General features: G+C 37.9%; 1 protein-coding gene across 15 annotated transcripts in view; it reads right to left on the reverse strand.

Annotated features, from left to right (window-relative positions):
• Spata1 (spermatogenesis associated 1) overlaps positions 1–20,990 on the reverse strand; it is a 45,453-nt gene that overhangs the window by 22,612 nt on the left and 1,851 nt on the right. For 11 of the 15 annotated variants that reach the window (XM_039102734.2, XM_039102733.1, XM_039102731.2 and 8 more), the window contains 5 exon segments: positions 16,350–16,519; positions 12,957–13,063; positions 5,650–5,767; positions 4,537–4,590; positions 4,226–4,445 (listed from right to left, as the gene is read on the reverse strand). In XM_039102734.2, the coding sequence (XP_038958662.1) occupies positions 4,226–4,445; positions 4,537–4,590; positions 5,650–5,767; positions 12,957–13,063; positions 16,350–16,385 (535 nt within the window). In that variant the 5' untranslated portion in view covers positions 16,386–16,519. 15 annotated transcript variants of the gene reach the window in all.

The following is a 20,990-nucleotide window of genomic DNA, read 5'->3' on the forward strand; positions in this document are numbered from 1 at the left end:
GGCAGGCCTGATGTCCCCACCTTCTCTTCCAAATGCCATAGTGGTGAAGCACCTTTCCATGTCTTAGGAATCCCTGACTTCAAGATCTGGTTGCAATCCCAACGGTCCTCTTCCAGATCAGGCTTGTAGTGCCCAAGTCTCCTCCTCTTCTTGCTACCTAAATTGTATTTCTTGGACTGAAGTTCAATCATGTCACTCTTCTTAAATAGTCCAGGTGACTTCCACTGTCTACTGAACTCTTCAGTTTGTTCACAGTGTTCTTAAAAATCCTTAGCTACCTCTCTAGAAATACAAGTTCATGATACACATTCATCCTCTCTCCTCATACTGTAATGGTGTAAAAACATGATGCTTGACTAAATTGACACCATTAAGTAGATCCTGAAAATTCCATCCATATCATGATTGTACGAAGGAATCATTCTGGAGGTATTCATGCTAACATTTTAAGTTTCAGAATTTAGGGTACTTGAATTTTGGAGCACCAGACTTTACCTCTCCCTATCTTCCTTTAATACACCTGCCAAACATGGACTTTGCATGTTCTTGCCAGTCATGCTTATCTAATGAAGATAATTCACATTCAGGAGGAGACTGAAAGGGGTGAATCATAAGAAAAGAAATGATTTCAGATCTTTTCTTCTACACAAAATAAAGTTATAGAATGTTTTCAAGAAATTCCTTTGTAAACTAACATAAACAATAAAAATTATAAATCACTTCTTGTTGGATGAAAAGAAACACAAATGAAAACTCCTTGCTATGACAATAAAAACCTTAATAACAATGATTTGTCCAAATATAATCAATGAGTCAAAATATACAGCTTGAAATTTTTCAAAAAATATATTTAGCTAAGCATAAAACTGGGGATGGCTATTACTCAAGCCCAGCTTACTGATAAAAACTTCTAAATGAAGAAATATCAAGATACATAGTTCATGGTTGGGAAGACATGATGGTGTTCATGGTTATAGAGGAGGCTTGTAGATCTTGGGGCAAGAACAGGTGGCAGTTGCTTGTTACTGGAAATGATCAGGCCCAAGAGTTTGTGGTAGAAGTGGAGGCAAAATACAAACATCAAGGCCTGCTATACTGATGGTCTTATGTCTGCTGCTAGGCCTCACATCCAAGCTTCCACAATTTCCTAAAACAATGCCACAAGCTGGGAACCAGGTGTTCACGCATGAATCCACATTCAACCTATGACATTCCACCTCCCATTCCCATGGGCTAATGGCCCAAAGGTTCCACAAGCTTCCTAAAAATAGTAACAGTAGTTGGGGATAATAATCTTTAAAACATGGTCATTACAGAAATGTTTCACACTCAAACCATAATTTCAATAAGATTTGTGATTATATATAGTATATATATAATTATATATCTCACAAGTTTGACAAGTTACTTCTGAGTAGTAGAATCATGTATTCTTGATACATACTTTAGTTTCTAGAACTTTAAAGAACTAGCATATATTAATACTTCATTTGTTTGTGTGTGTTTTGTTTTTTTAAAGATTTATTGATTTTATTTCTACGAGTACACTAGCTGTCTTCAGACACACCAGAAGAGGGCATCAGATCCCATTACAGATGGTTGTGAGCCACCATGTGGTTGCTGGGAGTTGAACTCAGGTCCTATGGAAGAACAGTCAGTGCTCTTAAGTGCTCTTAACTGCTGAGCCATCTCACCAGTCCCTTAATACCTCATTTGAATTGCAGGAGTTTTTTTTTTGTTTGTTTGCTTTTAGAAAGCACCAAGCATTAACATGAAGAGCCCTGAATACTTCTAGGCACTGGTCTGCTGCCCTGTCTTACTGTGTCTCCTCAAGCCCTGCATTCTTTTTTTGTTGCAGTAAAACCATCTGGCTTGCATGAGCCCCAGAAATAAAGGTTGAGATAAGATTTCTGCCTTAGAATAGCCTTGAGCCTATACCAATATCCTGCTATCCGCCACATCCTGGGCTCGAGAACTAACCCTCAGTTTTCAAATTCCTTCCTTATTATCCCCTGAACATCTGCTGTGGGCTTATGCTTCAGAAGACAGCTCTTAACCATTCAAGGTTGTGTTGTCAGCTCCGAGCCTGACTGGGACCTTAACTGGTTAGAAGCAGTTTCCTGCAGTAAATAAAGTTGCTTTTGGTTTATTTCTGATGTCAGTGGCCCTTCCCTTATTATCTGTGTGCCCTGTGACCCCAACATAACCCAATTTGAGAACCACGTGTTTGTTGGCAAGATGTGTCAGCAGGTAAAGGCATTCATCAAATCTGAAGACTTGAGTTTAAACCCCTGGAACCAGCAAGGTGGAAAGTGTTCTCTGACACACACACACACACACACACACACACACACACACACACACACACACACAGAGAGAGAGAGAGAGAGAGAGAGAGAGAGAGAGAGATAAATGTAAAATAACCACATTTGTGAAGAATTTGTGTAATTTAACATTCCCATCAAGTTTTTTTTTTAAAGTTTGTGCAGTTATCACAATTTACGTAGAATGTGAAATCTGACACAACTTAAGTTTCATGGAGAGCAACTGCACCTATATTAGGCACTCCACCTTGTACCATTCAAAAATACTGGAGTTTACTATAAATGTTTTTAAGGAATTACCATGAATGACAGATACATGCCAAGATAAAGATTCCCACTGAGTATCTATCTCACTGGCATCAACTAATACTAAGTGTTAGCACAGGGAATATTGAAGGAAGTTGTTGGGGATGCTTTTGTGTATTCAGATGCTGACTGCTATGCCAGAGATCTGACTGCAGTCCAGATACCTACATTATCAGGCATCTCCCATCCCAGTGTTGTTTAAAAATGTTTTCCATTATCTCTGATTGGTTAATGAGGAGCCAGTTTGGGACTTCAAATCCCAAAGAGGGTCTCAAGTGGGGGTCTCAAGCAGGGTGGGGAGGAGAGGAAGGAGAGAGACAGAAGGAGAGAGAATGAGAAAAGAAGAGGAAGAGGGAGAGGGGGAGAGAGAGATTGATTCAGTGTGAGCATTCACCATGAGCAGATCCCCAGGGGAGCTGCCATGAGGATATTGATGGAGCAGGAGCAACCAGGACAAGACCAAGACGGTAGGCAATGGGACATGTGGCTGGGCAGTAGGCAGCACAGACAGCCGACTGAAAAAGAAAAGCTCAGTGTCTCCCAGAAACAGGACCAGGAGCTTGTGATAACTACAGGGTCTTCGTGTCTTTATCTGGGAGCTGGAGCAGGCATAGAAAAGCCAGAAGTAACTTTACAGGAAGCAGTGTTTGAAATACCATGTGGTGTAGAATACATTGAGATGACAAGAACTGTATCCCAAAGCACAATCCTGCAGCTGTAACGGATACTGTCATCAGTTTGGGGGAGATGTATTTCACTTACTATACCTGGTTTTCCCTTGCACTGCTTATTTGTCTATGAAATATGATGGAAACATTCAACTGACATTTTTCTACACAGCTTTATGTAAGCTTAATTTTAATTAAGGCACTTTGGTTGTTTGCCACTCTGTGTGCGGGTGTGTATGTAGGTGCACCAGTGTGTATGGGCATGTGTACACACGAACATGTGAAGAGCAGAAGTCAATCTTAGGTGTCCTCTGAGGGCCATCTACCTGTGTGTGCCTTTAAAGATCCATTTTGTTTCAGGTCATGTGTGTCTGTGTGGGGAGGTACAGGACTGCAGGTGCCCATGGAGGCCAGAGGACAGCAGAGCTCCTGCCTGGAGATCCAAAGGTCTGCCTGATGGGATGGGGGAGCCAAACTCAGGTGCTCTGCAAACACCATCCCTGAGTCGTCTTTCTAGGTCTGACCATTGTGGTTTTGAGATAGATCCCTGGGTTGGAGCTCAGCAAGCAGGCCAGTCTAGGTAGGCTACTCTAGGTTACCTAGATCCCAACGGTCTAACCCGTCTCTGACTCCCAAACCGAGTGCCCAAACCATTATGCCCAACGTTTTTTGTTTTGTTTTACTCAGGCTCTGTGGACTGAACGTGGGTCCTTATGTCTAACACGTTACACCCGGAACTGCCTCCTTAGCTCTTACTTCATCTTAACAAAGCATTGTTTCCCCACCTGTCCATTTTAAAGCCCCCTTGAACTATAGCTTTCCTTGCCTGTATTTGTAAGGTTAGATTGGCCCAAAACTTGCATATCGGCTTGATAGCTCAAATTTATTATAAGGAACTCTTGTTTTTCCCATTTTAGTTGAAATCACCTTCTTCGTGATTTGGAAAGTCTCTCCATGTATTTTCCAACAAACTTGGATCTCCAGGTTCATCCTTTGACAAAGACAAACTATCTGGTCTGTGGATTGTTCCGTCAATCTCCATAGTATCATCAACACTCTGCTGTTCGTCTAAATTAACTGTCGACGCTGAATAAACATTTCCTAAGTGATCTATTACAGGAAGCAAATATAATTCTGGTTGAAGTGCCTAAAACATAGGAAAGTTTTTTAAAGGTCAAACCTAACAAAATTCACTTTAAGTTTTAAAATTAGTGTGGGTTTAAGATCATAGTACATACATATGGAGGAGCAAATGACTTGAGTTTCAATTCTGATTCTTGCTTTTCCTTTACCTAGATTTGATACAAAAGAAAAAATTAAATCTGTGATATTTTTCCATTTTTTCTGTGTTTTTCTATGAAAGATAAACACCATATCAATAAAAGCAATTATGGCCAGGTCACAGAGAATGTACAATCCAATCCTACTTCTATTCACTGAACCAAACTTAACTGAAATTCTATGTCTTCTAATAATAATTATGGTAAGAATTTGCAAGGGAATCAGGGTGTGTGTGTGTGTGTGTGTGTGTGTGTGTGTGTGTGTACTATGCTGTGTGTGTGTGTGTGTGTGTGTGTGTGTACTATGCTGTGTGTAGTAAATAATAAGTTAACCTTCATACTTTCATCAGATGGATATGAACAGGGAGGTAGAGGCATCAAGAGTTCTGAAACTCCTCAGATGGTAAAACTGGATTTGTGCACACAATGTCTTTCACTTCTCAATGAATGAAAGTAATTTTCATTAAAGGATCTAACTGTGCTATTCTTTTGCTCAAAATATGCAAGGCTTCAGAAAATTTAAGTATTCTGACATTCAAAACCTTTAAAACTATACTTTATAATTCATTCTCAACTCTGCCCTCTCCACTTTCTGACACAGTTAATAGAACAAAATATAACCATTCATTCTTTCTTAGTTGCCTAATTTTCTATTCCTCTGATCATTTTCTTTGCTCAGAAATCTTTTCTGACCCTTCATTCTTTTTAAGATGAAAAATTATCTTTTATAATGCAAGCTTTAGTATCATTTCTTTCCCAATGTTGCTTACCTACCTTCTTCTGCTGCTAGAAAATCTTTCGTTCTTCACTATATAAAATATAATGTTTAATTTATTCATATTATATAACTTACCTTCACCACTACACCAAATACACTTTAAGGACAAATCCCATATTTATCTTTATATGCAGTAAAACATTACTATTTGAAAATAAAATATTACAAACATTTTAGAAATTGTTCTAAATTATCTCATTATAAGTGAAGGAACTGACTTCATAAGCAGTTAAGAAATGTAATTTGATAATATACACTTTACTTAGAAGGGCAAAAAAAGGAAGAAAACTTACCACAGCTAAATTATTTCCAATGCATTTCAGAAATAAAAATTTTTCTGCAACAGCATCTACACCAAGAAACTCACCAAGACGCTCCCTCAGAGCTTGTAAAGTAAGTTGAGGAGACACTCTGAAATACCATGACATAGTTTTAAACAGAATTGAAACATATTAATACCTTTACTCAGCTTACTCAAATGTAAATTCTAATTTAATGTATTAAATATAATTTAGCATCTTATGTTTCTACACAGCCTGGAACTTTGATATTTTTCCAACAAGTACTTTTCAAAACTAATGATTAACAATATGTCTTTTAAAATTGTACAAATGCACATCGCCCAGACCCGAAGGGACCCGGTCAACAGTTCCCTGCACCCAAATCCCGTGGGAGGGAGAGCTAAACCTTCAGAGGGGCAGACACGCCTGGGAAGCCAGAAGAGACTACACTCTGCCCACATTTCTGACTCCAGAGGAAAACACCTAACACCATCTGGGACCCCGGTGCACAGGGACCCCAGGAAAAAGCGGCGCAGGCCCTCCTGGTTGCCACCCTCACAGAGAGCTCAAAAGCAGCCCCCCAGGAGCAACTTCAGCCACAGGACCACAGGTAAGACCAACTTTTCTGCTCCAAGTGACCTGCCTGGTGGACTCAGGACACAGGCCCACAGGAACAGCTGAAGACCAGTAGACAGGAAAGGCTATACGCCGAAAGCAGAACACTCTGTTCCCATAACTGGCTGAAAGAAAACAGGAAAACAGGTCTACAGTACTCCTGACACACAGGCCTATAGGACTGCCTAGCCATTGTCAGAAATAGCAGAACAAGGTAACACCAGAGACAACCTGATGGCGAGGCAAGCACAGGAACCCAAGCAACAGAAACCAAGACTACATGGCATCATCGGAGCCCAATTCTCCCACCAAAGCAAACACTGAGTATCCAAACACACAAGAAAAGCAAGATCTAGATTTAAAATCACATTTGATCATGATGATGGAGGACTTCAAGAAAGACATGAAGAACTCCCTTAGAGAAACGCAGGAAAACATAAACAAGTAGAAGCCTATAGAGAGGAATCACAAAAATCCCTGAAAGAATTCCAGGAAAACACAATTAAAAACGGAAATAGAAGCAATAAAGAAAGCACAAAGGGAGACAACCCTGGATATAGAAAACCAAAGGAAGAGACAAGGAGCCATAGATACAAGCATCACCAACAGAATACAAGAGATAGAAGAGAGAATCTCAGGAGCAGAAGATTCCATAGAAATCATAGATAATGTAAAACGGAAAAAGCTACTGGTCCAAAACATACAGGAAATCCAGGACTCAATGAGAAGATCAAACCTAAGGATAATAGGTATAGAAGAGAGTGAAAACTCCCAGCTCAAAGGACCAGTAAATATCTTCAACAGAATCGTAGAAGAAAACTTCCCTAACCTAAAGAAAGAGATGCCCATAAACATACAAGAAGCCTACAGAACTCCAAATAGATTGAACCAGAAAAGAAACTCCTCCCATCACATAATAGTCAAAACACCAAATGCACAAAACAAAGAAAGAATATTAAAAGCAGTAAGGATAAAAGGTTAAGTAACATATAAAGGCAAACCTATCAGAATCACACCAGACTTCTCACCAGAGACTATGAAAGCCAGAAAATCCTGGACAGATGTCATACGGACCCTAAGAGAACACAAATGCCATCCCAGGTTACTGTATCCAGCAAAACTCTCAATTAACATAGATGGAGAAACCAAGATATTCCATGACAAAACCAAATTTACACATTATCTTTCTTCAAATCCAGCCCTACAAAGGATAATAAATGGTAAAGCCCAACATAAGGAGGCAAGCTACACCCTAGAAAACACTAATCGTCTTGGCAACAAAACAAAGAGAAAAAAAAAGCACACAAACATAATCTCACATCCAAATACAAATATAACAGGAAGCAACAATCACTATTCCTTAATATCTCTCAACATCAGTGGACTCAATTCCCCAATTAAAAGACACAGATTAACAAACTGGATACACAACGAGGACCCTGCATTCTGCTGCCTACAGGAAACACACCTCAGAGACAAAGAGAGACACTACCTCAGAGTGAAAGGCTGGAAAAAAACTTTCCAAGCAAACGGTCTGAAGAAGCAAGCTGGAGTAGCCATTCTAATATTTAATAAAATCGATTTTCAACCAAAAGTCATCAAAAAAGATAAAGAAGGACACTTCATATTCATCAAAGGAAAAATCCACCAAGATGAACTATCAATCCTAAATATCTATGCTCCAAATACAAGGACACCTATATACATAAAAGAAACCCGACTAAAGCTCAAAGCACACATTGCACCTCACACAATAATAGTGGGAGACTTCAACACCCCACTCTCATCAATGGACAGATCATGGAAACAAAAATTAAACAGAGATGTAGACAGACTAAGAGAAGTCATGAACCAAATGGACTTAACGGATATTTATAGAACATTCTATCCTAAAGCAAAAGGATATACCTTCTTCTCAGCTCCTCATGGTACTTTCTCCAAAACTGACCATATAATTGGTCACAAAACAGGCCTCAACAGGTACAGAAAGATAGAAATAATTCCATGCGTCCTATCAGACCACTACGGCCTAAAACTGGTCTTCAATAACAATAAGGGAAGAATGCCCACATATACGTGGAAATTGAACAATGCTCTACTCAATGATAACCTGGTCAAGGAAGAAATAAAGAAAGAAATTAAACACTTCTTAGAATTTAATGAAAATGAAAGTACAACATACCCAAACTTATGGGACACAATGAAAGCTGTGCTAAGAGGAAAACTCATAGCTCTGAGTGCCTGCAGAAAGAAATAGGAGAGAACATAGATCAGCAGCTTGACAGCACACCTAAAAGCTCTAGAACAAAAAGAAGCAAATACACCCAGGAGGAGTAGAAGACAGGAAATAATCAAACTCAGACTGAAATCAACCAAGCAGAAACAAAAAGGACTATACAAAGAATCAACAGAACCAAAAGTTGATTCTTTGAGAAAATCAACGAGATAGATAAACCCTTAGCCAGACTAACGAGAAGACACAGAGAGTGTGTCCAAATCAACAAAATCAGAAATGAAAAGGGAGACATAACTACAGAATCAGAGGAAATTCAAAAAATCATCAGATCCTACTACAGAAGCCTATATTCAACAAAACTTGAAAATCTGCAGGAAATGGACAATTTCCTAGACAGATACCAGGTACCACAGTCAAATAAGGAACAGATAAGCCATTTAAACAACCCCATAATTCCTAAAGAAATAGAATCAGTCATTAAAGGTCTCCCAACCAAAAAGAGCCAGGTCCAGATGAGTTCTGTGCAGAATTCTATCAGACCTTCATAGAAGACCTCGTACCAATACTATCCAAACTATTCCACAAAATTGCAACAAATGGAGCTCTACCGAACTCCTTCTATGAAGCCACAATTACTCTTATACCTAAACCACACAAAGACACAACAAAGAAAGAGAACTTCAGAACAATTTCCCTTATGAATATCGACGCAAAAATACTCAATAAAATTCTGGCAAACTGAATCCAAGAGCACATCAAAACAATCATCTATCATGATCAAGTAGGCTTCATCCCAGGCATGCAGGGATGGTTTAATATATGAAAACCATCAATGTAATCCACTATATAAACAAATTGAAAGATAAAAACCACATGATCATTTCATTAGATGCTGAGAAAGCATTTGACAAAATTCAACACCCCTTCATGATAAAAGTTCCGGTTAGAATAGGAATTCAAGGCCCATACCTAAACATAGTAAAAGCCATATACAGCAAACCAGTTGCTAACATTAAACTAAATGGAGAGAAACTTGAAGCAATCCCACTAAAATCAGGGACTAGACAAGGCTGCCCACTCTCTCCCTACTTATTCAATATAGTTCTTGAAGTTCTAGCCAGAGCAATCAGACAACAAAAGGAGATCAAAGGGATACAGATTGGAAAAGAAGAAGTCAAAATATCACTATTTGCAGATGATTTGATAGTATATTTAAGTGATCCCAAAAGTTCCACCAGAGAACTACTAAACCTGATAAACACCTTCAGCAAAGTGGCTGGGTATAAAATTAACTCAAAGAAATCAGTAGCCTTCCTCTACACAAAAGAGAAACAAGCTGAGAAAGAAATTAGGGAAACGACACCCTTCATAATATAAAATACCTTGGTGTGACTTTAACCAAGCAAGTGAAAGATCTGTATGATAAGAACTTCAAGACTCTGAAGAAAGAAATTGAAGAAGACCTCAGAAGATGGAAAGATCTCCCATGCTCATGGATTGGCAGGATTAATATAGTAAAAATGGCCATTTTACCAAAAGCGATCTACAGATTCAATGCAATCCCCATCAAAATACCAATCCAATTCTTCAGAGATTTAGACAGAACAATTTGCAAATTCATCTGGAATAACAAAAAAATCCAGGATAGCTAAAACTATCCTCAACAATAAAAGGAATTACGGGGGAATCACTATCCCTGAACTCAAGCAGTATTACAGAGCAATAGTGATAAAAACTGCATGGTATTGGTACAGAGACAGACAGATAATCCAGTGCAATAGAACTGAAGACCCAGAAATGAAACCACACACCTATGGTCACTTGATTTTTGACAAAGGAGCCAAAACCATCCAATGGAAAAAAGATAGCATTTTCAGCACATGGTGCTGGTTCAACTGGAGGTCAGCATGTAGAAGAATGCAGATCGATCCATGCTTATCACCCTGTACAAAGCTTAAATCCAAGTGGATCAAGGACCTCCACATCAAACCAGATACACTCAAACTAATAGAAAAAAAAAGTAGGGAAGCATCTCGAACACATGGGCACTGGAGAAAATTTCCTGAACAAAACACCAATGGCTTATGCTCTAAGATCAAGAATCGACAAATGGGATCTCATAAAACTGCAAAGCTTCTGTAAGGCAAAGGACACTGTGGTTAGGACAAAACAGCAACCAACAGATTGGGAAAAGATCTTTACCAAGACTACAACTGATAGAGGGCTTATATCCAAAATATACAAAGAACTCAAGAAGTTAGACCGCAGGGAGACAAATAACCCTATTAAAAAATGGGGTTCAGAGCTAAACAAAGAATTCACAGCTGAGGAATGCCAAATGGCTGAGAAACACGTAAAGAAATGTTCAACATCTTTAGTCATAAGGGAAATGCAAATCAAAACAACCCTGAGATTTCACCTCACAGCAGTGAGAATGGCTAAGATCAAAAACTCAGGTGACAGCAAATGCTGGCAAGGATGTGGAGAAAGAGGAACACTCCTCCATTGTTGGTGGGATTGCAGACTGCTTCAACCATTCTGGAAATCAGTCTGGAGGTTCCTCAGAAAATTGGACATTGAACTACCTGAGGACCCAGCTATACCCCTCTTGCGCATATACCCAAAAGATACCCCAACATATAACAAAGACACATGCTCCACTATGTTCATAGCAGCCTTATTTATAATAGCCAGAAACTGGAAAGAACCTAGACGCCCTTCAACAGAGGAATGGATACAGAAAATGTGGTACATCTACACAATGGAATATTACTCAGCTATCAAAAACAATGACTTTATGAAATTCATAGGCAAATGGTCGGAACTGGAAAATATCATCCTGAGTGAGGTAACCCAATCACAGAAAAACACACATGGTATGCACTCATTGATAAGTGGCTATTAGCCCAAATGCTTGAATTACCCTAGATGCACAGAACAAATGAAACTCAAGACGGATGATCAAAATGTGAATGCTTCACTCCTTCTTTAAAAGGGGAACAAGAATACCCTTGGCAGGGAAGAGAGAGGCAAAGATTAAAACAGACACAGAAGGAACACCCATTCAGAGCCTGCCCCACATGTGGCCCATACATATACAGCCACCAAACTAGATAAGATGGATGAAGCAAAGAAGTGCAGGCCGACAGGAACCGGATGTAGATCTCTCCTGAGAGACACAGCCAGAATACAGCAAATACATAAGCGAATGCCAGCAGCAAATCACTGATCTGAGAACGGGACCCCCGTTGAAGGAATCAGAGAAAGGACTGGAAGAGCTTGAAGGGGCTGGAGACCCCATATGAACAACAATGCCAACCAATTAGAGCTTCCAGGGACTAAGCCACTACCCAAAGACTATACATGGACTGACCCTGGGCTCCAACCTCATAGGTAGTAATGAATAGCCTAGTAAGAGCACCAGTGGAAGGGGAAGCCCTTGGTCCTGCCAAGACTGAACCCCCAGTGAACGTGATTGTTGGGGGGAGGGCGGTAATAGGGGGAGGATGGGGAGGAGAACACCCATAGGGAAGGTGAGGGGGAGGGGTTAGAGGGATGTTGGCCTGGAAACCGGGAAAGGGAATAACAATTGAAATGTAAATAAGAAATACCCAAGTTAATAAAGATGAAAAAAAATTGTACAACTGAATGCAAGTTACAAAAGTGTCTTTTGTATTGAAAAGGAAATGTTTGTTTTGCAAATCTACATCCAAATTTTATGATTAAAACAAAACTTTGTGCATAGAGACCAGAAGACAGCTTTGTGGGCTCGGTTATCCCCTTCCAGCTTTATGGGAAGTTGAATTCACGTAGCTAGGTTTATGTGGGAAGCACTTTTAGTTTGTTCAGCAATCTCAGCAGCTCAGAACTGTATACAATGCCTATGTATAAGCTGTTCTCCAAGAGAAAAGTAGTAAGTGTGACTGGGGAAAGTGACGGGAAAGTTTAGAATTAAAGATATACTCAAAGGAAAAACAGACAGCCGGATTACATAGTGTCAAGTCTGCTTGAATGTGAAAATACACACATAACTACATTTTCATTCTCTTAAACAATTATAAAGATCACAATCAATATATTGTTTTAACTACTGTTTGTAGTTCAAACGGTGTTGAATTTTAGATAAATTGTTAATTATTTTCATGTTCAATCTTAGTTATAAAGAGATTATACTGCTTTCTAAGCAGTAGCAATATTATGGCCATGTGACATCTGTTCATATAGCAATGTGTGAGATACAAAGTTTCTATATTTGTTGTGGTAGTAATTTACACCTGTGACCTCATTCATCACTCTACCCCTGATCCATATCACTACCTTACATGTACTGTTTATTAGCAACATTTATTGAACTAGTAAGGGATCCATCATATGGACAAGATACTTTTTACTTAGAAGATTTTTAACTTTCAGAAAACATATTTCTCTGTTTTAGATAACTTGTTTCAAGTATTCACAAAATACTTGCCTTATAAATCCAGCAGAAATAAAGTTGTTAATAACTTCTATTGAAATAGTATTTAATTTATAGTTCCACGATCCTTCAGGGACATAAAAAACATGAAGTTCCACCAACTGAATAAGAAAAGCATCAGTTAAAACTTTTCTGAAGTAGAAAAAGTCAATCCACTTCCTATAGAATTTGAAATTAAACACAACTACAGAATGTATTCATTCATCTAAACAAATGACAAAAGAACTTGTTAAATTGACTGGTTGACACTTGTTTCCTTTGAAACAATGATGACAACCTGTTGGTTCACAGCTTACACAACACCTTTCATAAAAGGCATTCTTCCTGTGGAATGCCTTAAGAATATTGGATAGTCTTTCCTTCTTTCTTTCTTCCTCCCCCACTCCCCCTCTCTTTCTATCAGAAGTTTACTACAGTTTCAGACAAGTTCCAGGGTAACACTTCATTCTAGCTTTAAGCAGACAATCCAGATGTTTAAAAGGGAAGGAGAGGGGGTGGGGCTCACCACTTTCTTGGGTACAAGCACATCTTCTTTTTGCCAGACTTCTTAATTCCATTTGTGGCCATGGGGCCCTTTTCTGCAGCCTTAGCCTTTTAACTCCCTGAGTTTCTTTTTCTCCTTTTGCCTGATGGCCTAGTCTTCCTCATCCATCTCCTTGGCCTACATCTTGGGCTGTTTCAGATACTTCTTTTTGAACCCCGTGGCCTCTTCCCCAGACCCTTATCATAAGTCAGAAATGGGGATGGTGTCTTCTTGTTGCTAGCTTTCATCTCTCATCTCTATCCTACATTCTTCAAATTTTAAGGATTGCTGTCTCATAGTGACAATCCAAAAGCTAATACTGTGGTTTGGGGAGTTTCCTAGAGTTCTAGGAAAAGTTTACTCCTGGTGTAGGGCTTAACTGTGAACTATAACAAAACCAATACTCATTGCAGAGTCGCATGTTCATTACTCTAGGAAAGACTTTCATCCAATGCACATTAAAGTTCAAAGAACTTAAATATATTCTTAACTGTAATAGTATAGAAACTTTAAAAGTTTGACTAAGGGGCTAGAGAGAGAGCTCAGTGGTTAAGAGCACTTGCTCATTTGCTTCTAACTAATCTTGGCCCTGTGAGGAGTCAGAAAATCTAGGTTTAGAAGTATAAAAGAGATCATATAGACTTTCTTTGAAAGGGGTATTTACTAGGAAATAGGATATCGAGGTAAGGGAAAATGGGAGATAAAGGCATGGAGAGTCTGTGAGTTTTAAATAGAATAGTCTTGCAGAATTGTGCTGAGGTCTAACTAAAGACTGAAGGGAAAAAATGAACCAGTCAAATGAACACCTAGAGATAGAGTTCTAGAAAGAGCTAAAACAAAGGCCTCAACGTGGAAACAAGCCTTAAGAGGAATGATATAAACAGGAAGGAGAAGGGTAGCAAAGTAAGGAAAACTTCAAAGAGGAAGGGAATATATGCTTTTAATAGAAGCACTATGACACACAGCATATCTTTGTTTCATATGAAGAAAAACATACACACAAAATATGAATGTTTAAATATCTATAATTTGCATAAAAAGTTAACATTTGCCATTTTTTTCTGCCTTTCTCTCTTTTTCTTTCCTTCTATCTTTCTCAGGGTCTCATAGAATCTGGGCTAGCCATAAATTCAGTGTACAAGTGATAGAACTTTTAATCTTGATCCTCTTGCTTTTGTCTCCCATGTGTTGGGATTACCAATATGAGCCCCCATGTCTGGTACTCTCTTTTTCTCTTTCTTGACAGAACAAAGTAAATCTGATACCATGATTTCCTATGAAAGTATCCATACATATTTTAATGTCCATTATCTGAAAATAAAGACTTCTCTAACATCTTTACTTTTACATAAAACATTTATTTTATTAATGTCAACTAGCATCTGATCTATATTCAGAGTATATTGTTAAGTTTTTCTCAATTTTTTTTTAGCCTGGAATTCAATCAAGATTCACATATTAAAAGCTATGTATGGTAGAGTATACCTTTAATCCCAGTATTTAGGAAGTCAAGCAGAGTCAATTATGCAAGAACAATCAAGTATTAGCTAAAAGCATTTGCATCAGAAAGGAAAAACAAATTTGCCATCATCAGAGAAAAGGAGAAAGCAGTTCAAATTTCTGGAAGAGGGTTAAGAACCATCTTTACATACGTTGGGTTAGATGCTAATTGGTCTTCCAAACAGCAAAGTCAAACAGTCAGATGAATATGTTTATATCTGTAATTTAGAAAAGAAAACTTAGGGCTGGGGATTTAGCTCAGTGGTAGAGCGCTTACCTAGGAAGCGCAAGGCCCTGGGTTCGGTCCCCAGCTCCGAAAAAAAAAGAACCAAAAAAAAAAAAAGAAAAAAAAAAAAGAAAAGAAAACTTAGATGAAGGGAAAAAAGTGACCTTCTGAAGTTGGTATTAAAATCTATAGGCTGGGGGCTGGGGATTTAGCTCAGTGGTAGAGCGCTTACCTAGGAAGCGCAAGGCCCTGGGTTCGATCCCCAGCTCCGAAAAAAAGAACCAAAAAAAAAAAAAAATCTATAGGCTGAATGAGACTACCAACAAATAAGAGAGGAGAGAGAGAGAACTAATAGCTGAGATGGTCCACTATAACAATGTTGGGAAGAAGAAGATAATCCAACAAAGGACTAAGAAAGAACAACTATGAACGGGGGGGGGGGGGGGGAATCTAATTATGTAAGAAGCAAGATGAAGGAATTTTCTCACGGAAGAGGGATTCAATCAGATCAAGTATGCTTAGAATTATAACATAATACATTTCACAATGAAGAGGTAAATGTATCAAGAGTTTAAAAATGAAAAGTTTGTGAAAAGTGAAAGCACGACTGGGGTAGATTAAGAAAGAACAGAAAGTTGCTGGCCATTTAAGAATGTTCAGAACACTTGTCCAGAAGAGCAGGTCAATGAGTGATGCATATCACATACCTTCCAGCATAAGTCCTCCAGTGGAGACTCATGGTTATGAATTCAAAGTGAAAACCATCCTTACTGCACATTCTTCCTCAGATCTTCAGAGAAAACGATTTAGTGGGAAACATATTCATTAGGGTTGTTGATTAGCAATTTACAACAAGGCAAGAGATGAAAAGTGGTCAAAGCCAGGGTGATCCCCGGCCCTATGGAGTTTAAGCTGGGTATGAGGGCATCATCAGTTGAGAAACAGTAAGAAAGGTGATAATATCGTTTTCTTGTTGATCATATAGAGATTAGAGAAAGTCAGTTAGAGATAGAAGAAGCATAATCACATAATCCAATAATGGGAAGTTAGGATCATGATAGAATTAGCATCTAACATTATGTCATTCATATTTTTTTTTGCTTTTTTCAAAACCGATTAATAGGCATGGTTTTCTTACCTCTGATGAAGACGGTCGACTTGGATTGAGCGACATATTGACCAGTGTCTCAATAGTTATCAGGTGGAGTTTTGGATGTTTAACATATCTTTCTTCATTTAAGCAACATTAAAAAAGTATTTAAATAGATTTTTTTTGGTTTAGGATAGCATTCCAGCTATTTCTGGTCTCTGATATATTCAAAGAGTAAAAAGAAAAACATAAAAGCTTTAATATAAACCCAAAATATAAGCTTAGTAATATATATATAATCTTATTTTAATTTAAAAGGATATTATAAGTAAGTAGGTCAGTGGTTCTAAGAAAAGGTACATTCTATATAGACGGTAGTGTTCCTAGGTTTTACAAGTGTCTCTTCCTGAGCTGGCAGTATGGGACTTGATATTCCCCTGGAATGCTGGGCAGTAACAATAAGCCACAGCTCTGCCAGGTACAAGATCAGAAGGTGAGTGCTCTTGCCGAGCTACAGTAAATCAGTAAATTAGTTGTATTAAATACATTTTATTTTCAATTTACAAAGGAGCCCCATGCCAGTGGAGGACAATAAATGGGTCATTACGTTAGGATGGACTTTTGACAAGGATATGGTTTAGTATTTACTAAACAATTCACTTGGTGTGGGTCATAATTGTTATAAACATATACTATACATCATACAGAAATATACTTTTACAAAAATTTATACCAATGGCCATCGAACGATGAAAAGTGTCTTCTCATTTTGACTTCCTTCAGGGCATAGCATAAATGTAAACAGCCATTCTAGGTGACAACACTAGTCTTTAAATATATCAGGCGTTATTTTTATATTATTTCATGTGGTTTTCCTCATAGAATTTATGGCAATTCATATCAATGAATGATAAAATGTGTGTAGGTGTGTGTATGTATGATAAAAACAGAGTAGTTGAAATATTATTCTAAAAAGAAATTTCCTAAGTTGCCAATCCCTGATGATACTTACAGTAACTTAATGATACTTATACTAACACAATGGAAGCTTTCTTTGTATTTCAAAAAAGAGTATACTTTGTGTACTCTGACCTCCAAGTAGTAACTTAACATACAAAATTCAAAACTCTTCCAACCTTTTAATACACTTATTATATATTATATGTATATAAATGCATTAATAATGCATTTAATACAACTAATACTTAGTTCTATGAAATACTACTAGATACCATTATTAACTTTAACAGCATCAAAATTAGTAAGATTAATTTGTGGGATATACAATCTTTTGAATCACATTGGATTCACATATTATTCCTATGAAAATTTATTATAACAGCTAAAATTATTAGTCATTTTGACTATGACACATTACTCTAAATATATTAGTAGTTTAAGAAGACAGTAACCCAAGTGACACTCAAATAGCAAGTACTTGGGAGTACAGCTGGGGAGCAGAAAGTCTAGCATATAGAAAAGTAGATTAGGGGTAAGCCCCAGTAATTGCGCTAAGCTGATAAAATAAATCCATAGGACTCAGCTTTGATTACTGGGGTACTGGCTGGGTCACATTAATAGCTAATAGAGTTATTAAATAACATTTAAAGTACCACATGTAGAAGTATGAATTAATTAAATAGTATTTGAATAAGAAACTGGAACTTTATGTAGATATATTAAATATATTAATTTGTAATCAAGAGAACTTAAAATGTCAATAAAGATTTACTTTACTCTTGTTCTCTAGTAAACTGCACTCTAATGCACTCATTTGCAAGTAATAGCAAAACAGCAATATTAAGCAATATATTGGTCATGTTTGGCTATTTCTAGCTAGATAAGTAATAGAGGCCAAATATTCTCTCTCTCTCTCTCTCTCTCTCTCTCTCTCTCTCTGTGTGTGTGTGTGTGTCGTGTCCCGCCCTCCCCACCCCCACCCCCGGTTGCCTGGCTGAGACTAAAATTTTCAATAGCTAAAAACAAATAAAAGGGCCTGTTAGGAAGATAAGTCCATTAGGAGTAAGATTTGGTGGTGGTGGTGGTGGGTGATCCCTCAGGATTTCAAATATAATTTGTGTACCGGATGGTTTTGTGTGTCAACTTGACACAAGCTGGAGTATCACAGAGAAAGGAGCTTCCCTTGAGGAAATGCCTCCATAAGATTCAGCTGTAAGGCATTTTCTCAACTAGTAATTAAGGTGGGAGGATCCAGCCCATTGTGGTGGTGCTGTCCCTGGGCTGGTGGTCTTGAGTTCTATAAGAGAGTAAGCTGAGCAAGCCAGGGGAAGCCAGCCAGTAACCTCCTTCCATGGCCTCTGCATGCTGTTCTGCTTCCTGCTTGAGTTCCTGTCCTGACTTCCTTTGGGGATGAACAGCAATGTGGAAGTGTAAGCTGAATAAACTCTTTCCTCCCCAACTCACTTCTTGGCTATGATCTTTTGTGCAGGAATAGAAACCCTGACTAAGACAATTTGGTAACTGCTGAAGGAAACAGAATATAGGGAAAGAAGCTAGGGAGCAGTCATCACAGCCACTAGTCATGCTCATACTATGAGAAAACTGGACTTTTTGGAAGTTATAAAGGTTTTTAAAACAAACTGACTAAGCAAATGCATTGCAACAGGCAAACTAATGAAATTAGTTATAAGGAATAAAGGCCAGAATTTTTGCTGCTAAAATTCTCAACCTTTGATTTTCTTCCTGTTTGGCTTATCTGTGGGATAGTTCTAGTTTTGAGGTTTTCACACAGAATCAACTTCCATGACTTCTCTACATTATCTTTATAATAATAACCTTATCCAATGCTTCACTAACTTGAATGGGCTTGTTATTTAATCAATAATAAGTTTAAATTAAAATTTAGGCATGAAGAGAATTTTGGTTGATCTTAACCAAACCATTCCACATATGAACTCCTAACATAACATTTGGGATTTTCAAACTAATTGGCTAGTGGACAAAGTACTACCAATTAGAACATAAAGAGACCTGGTGAGCAAGGAGAAGAGGACTATAAAGCTCTAGGATAATCTCCTGATGAGCAAGGAGGGGACTGTAGAGCTCTAGGATAATCTCCCAGGAACTACAACATTTTGCTTTACAACCTTTCTGTCACAGATAGATAATCTTATCTTGTATACTAATTTCAACCAACAGTTACCAACCTATCTAAAAGTGAGTTGTTTAGTCTGGGGATGCAGTGCGGTGGATGATCACTTGCACAGAGTGTGCAAGTCTCTTAAATCTGAGCCCCCAGAACCATCTGTTAAAAATAAAGTTATTGAAAAGTATTCCAAGGTCACATCTGATCTTAGCAGAAGACTACAGAGTTCCATCAAAAATAACTTTGAGACTCAGTTCCAGACCTAAAACCAAATTTTAAAAATTTCTAGTGTTCTTCAAAGTAAATAAGGATTTGAGTAATTTTTAGTTATTGTTTGTTATTAGTTTGGTTATTGTATTTAGCAAATACAAAGAGATACTCAGTGGACTAGAAATCCCAAGTAACCATTAAAATTGGGAGTTGACCTAGGCTATATTTACATCTATCAGAACCCCATAGAAAGCAATCAAATGAATTGAACACTAGAAAAGCAGGGTTCTAGTCCTCTATACTGAATAAGGTCACTTACTGTGGTCTGTCTCAGTGTCATAAAACTGACAAGAAAATGACTTGGCTTTAAGACCCTTTCCAGTTCTGAAATTTATTCAGATAGTGACAATACCTTTAAACTAAGAGAAATCAGGATACAGTCAACCTCCTGGCAGATGATGGGAATACTTGACACAGGTCTCTCTGATCAGGTTAAATTCAGGTTCTATTTCTGTTCTGAGAGTTTTGTCCTGCCTAGTTCATAGGTGACCTAATAAAGTTCTAACACTCCTAAAAGGTAAGTTTTGTTAGCTAAATAAACAAAGTGCCCAGGGACATCTCTGAGCCTACATACCATGAAGTCTATTTATAATGACGTCTTGACCTGTTGATTGGAACCTGAGGCAATACAGTATATTGTGGCAGGGACACATGAGAGGCTTACAATATGAAAAGGTAAGGAAGGGGAGAACATCCTGATACCCCTATCAATGGTATGCTTGCCTTCCTTCCACTAGGTCTCACTCCCTAAAGGCCCAACCTTCTAATAGCACCATAGGCAGACAATCAAGCTTTAGCATTTAGGCCTTTGGAGTGCATTTAAGACAGAACCCATAGCATGAGGTGAATGCTAATATGGTAAGATTGAAGGAAAAAATGTAGCAGTTTAGAGAAAGAATATTTAGTGCCCCATTCCCTGAAAAATAGGTGATAATATGCATAAATGTAGAACTAAAAATGCAAATCTTGAAATTGGCTATCTTAAACACTTTTCCAAACATTCCTTTAACAAAATTTCCCTATGTTCCATATTCAATTATGAAAACTAATTATTATACCAATGTATTAGTAAAGCCATAGAAAGAAATGTATTGCATGTATATAACGGGAAAAAGCATTGGGTAACCTACGTTGTAGGATTTCTTTTAGAGGCAAGTCTCTCATTGTGCCCAAACTCCATCTTCCTTAGATACTATAATAATGTAAACTCAAAGCTCCAGAATGTGATGTAAGTCATATAAATAAGTAATATAAGCTCACTGAGAAATTCATTTTGAAACCTTCTGGCTTAAGGCTAAACTAAAAAGTCATAT

This window comes from Rattus norvegicus, chromosome 2 (assembly GCF_036323735.1).
Source record: "Rattus norvegicus strain BN/NHsdMcwi chromosome 2, GRCr8, whole genome shotgun sequence".
NCBI lineage: Eukaryota > Metazoa > Chordata > Mammalia > Rodentia > Muridae > Rattus > Rattus norvegicus.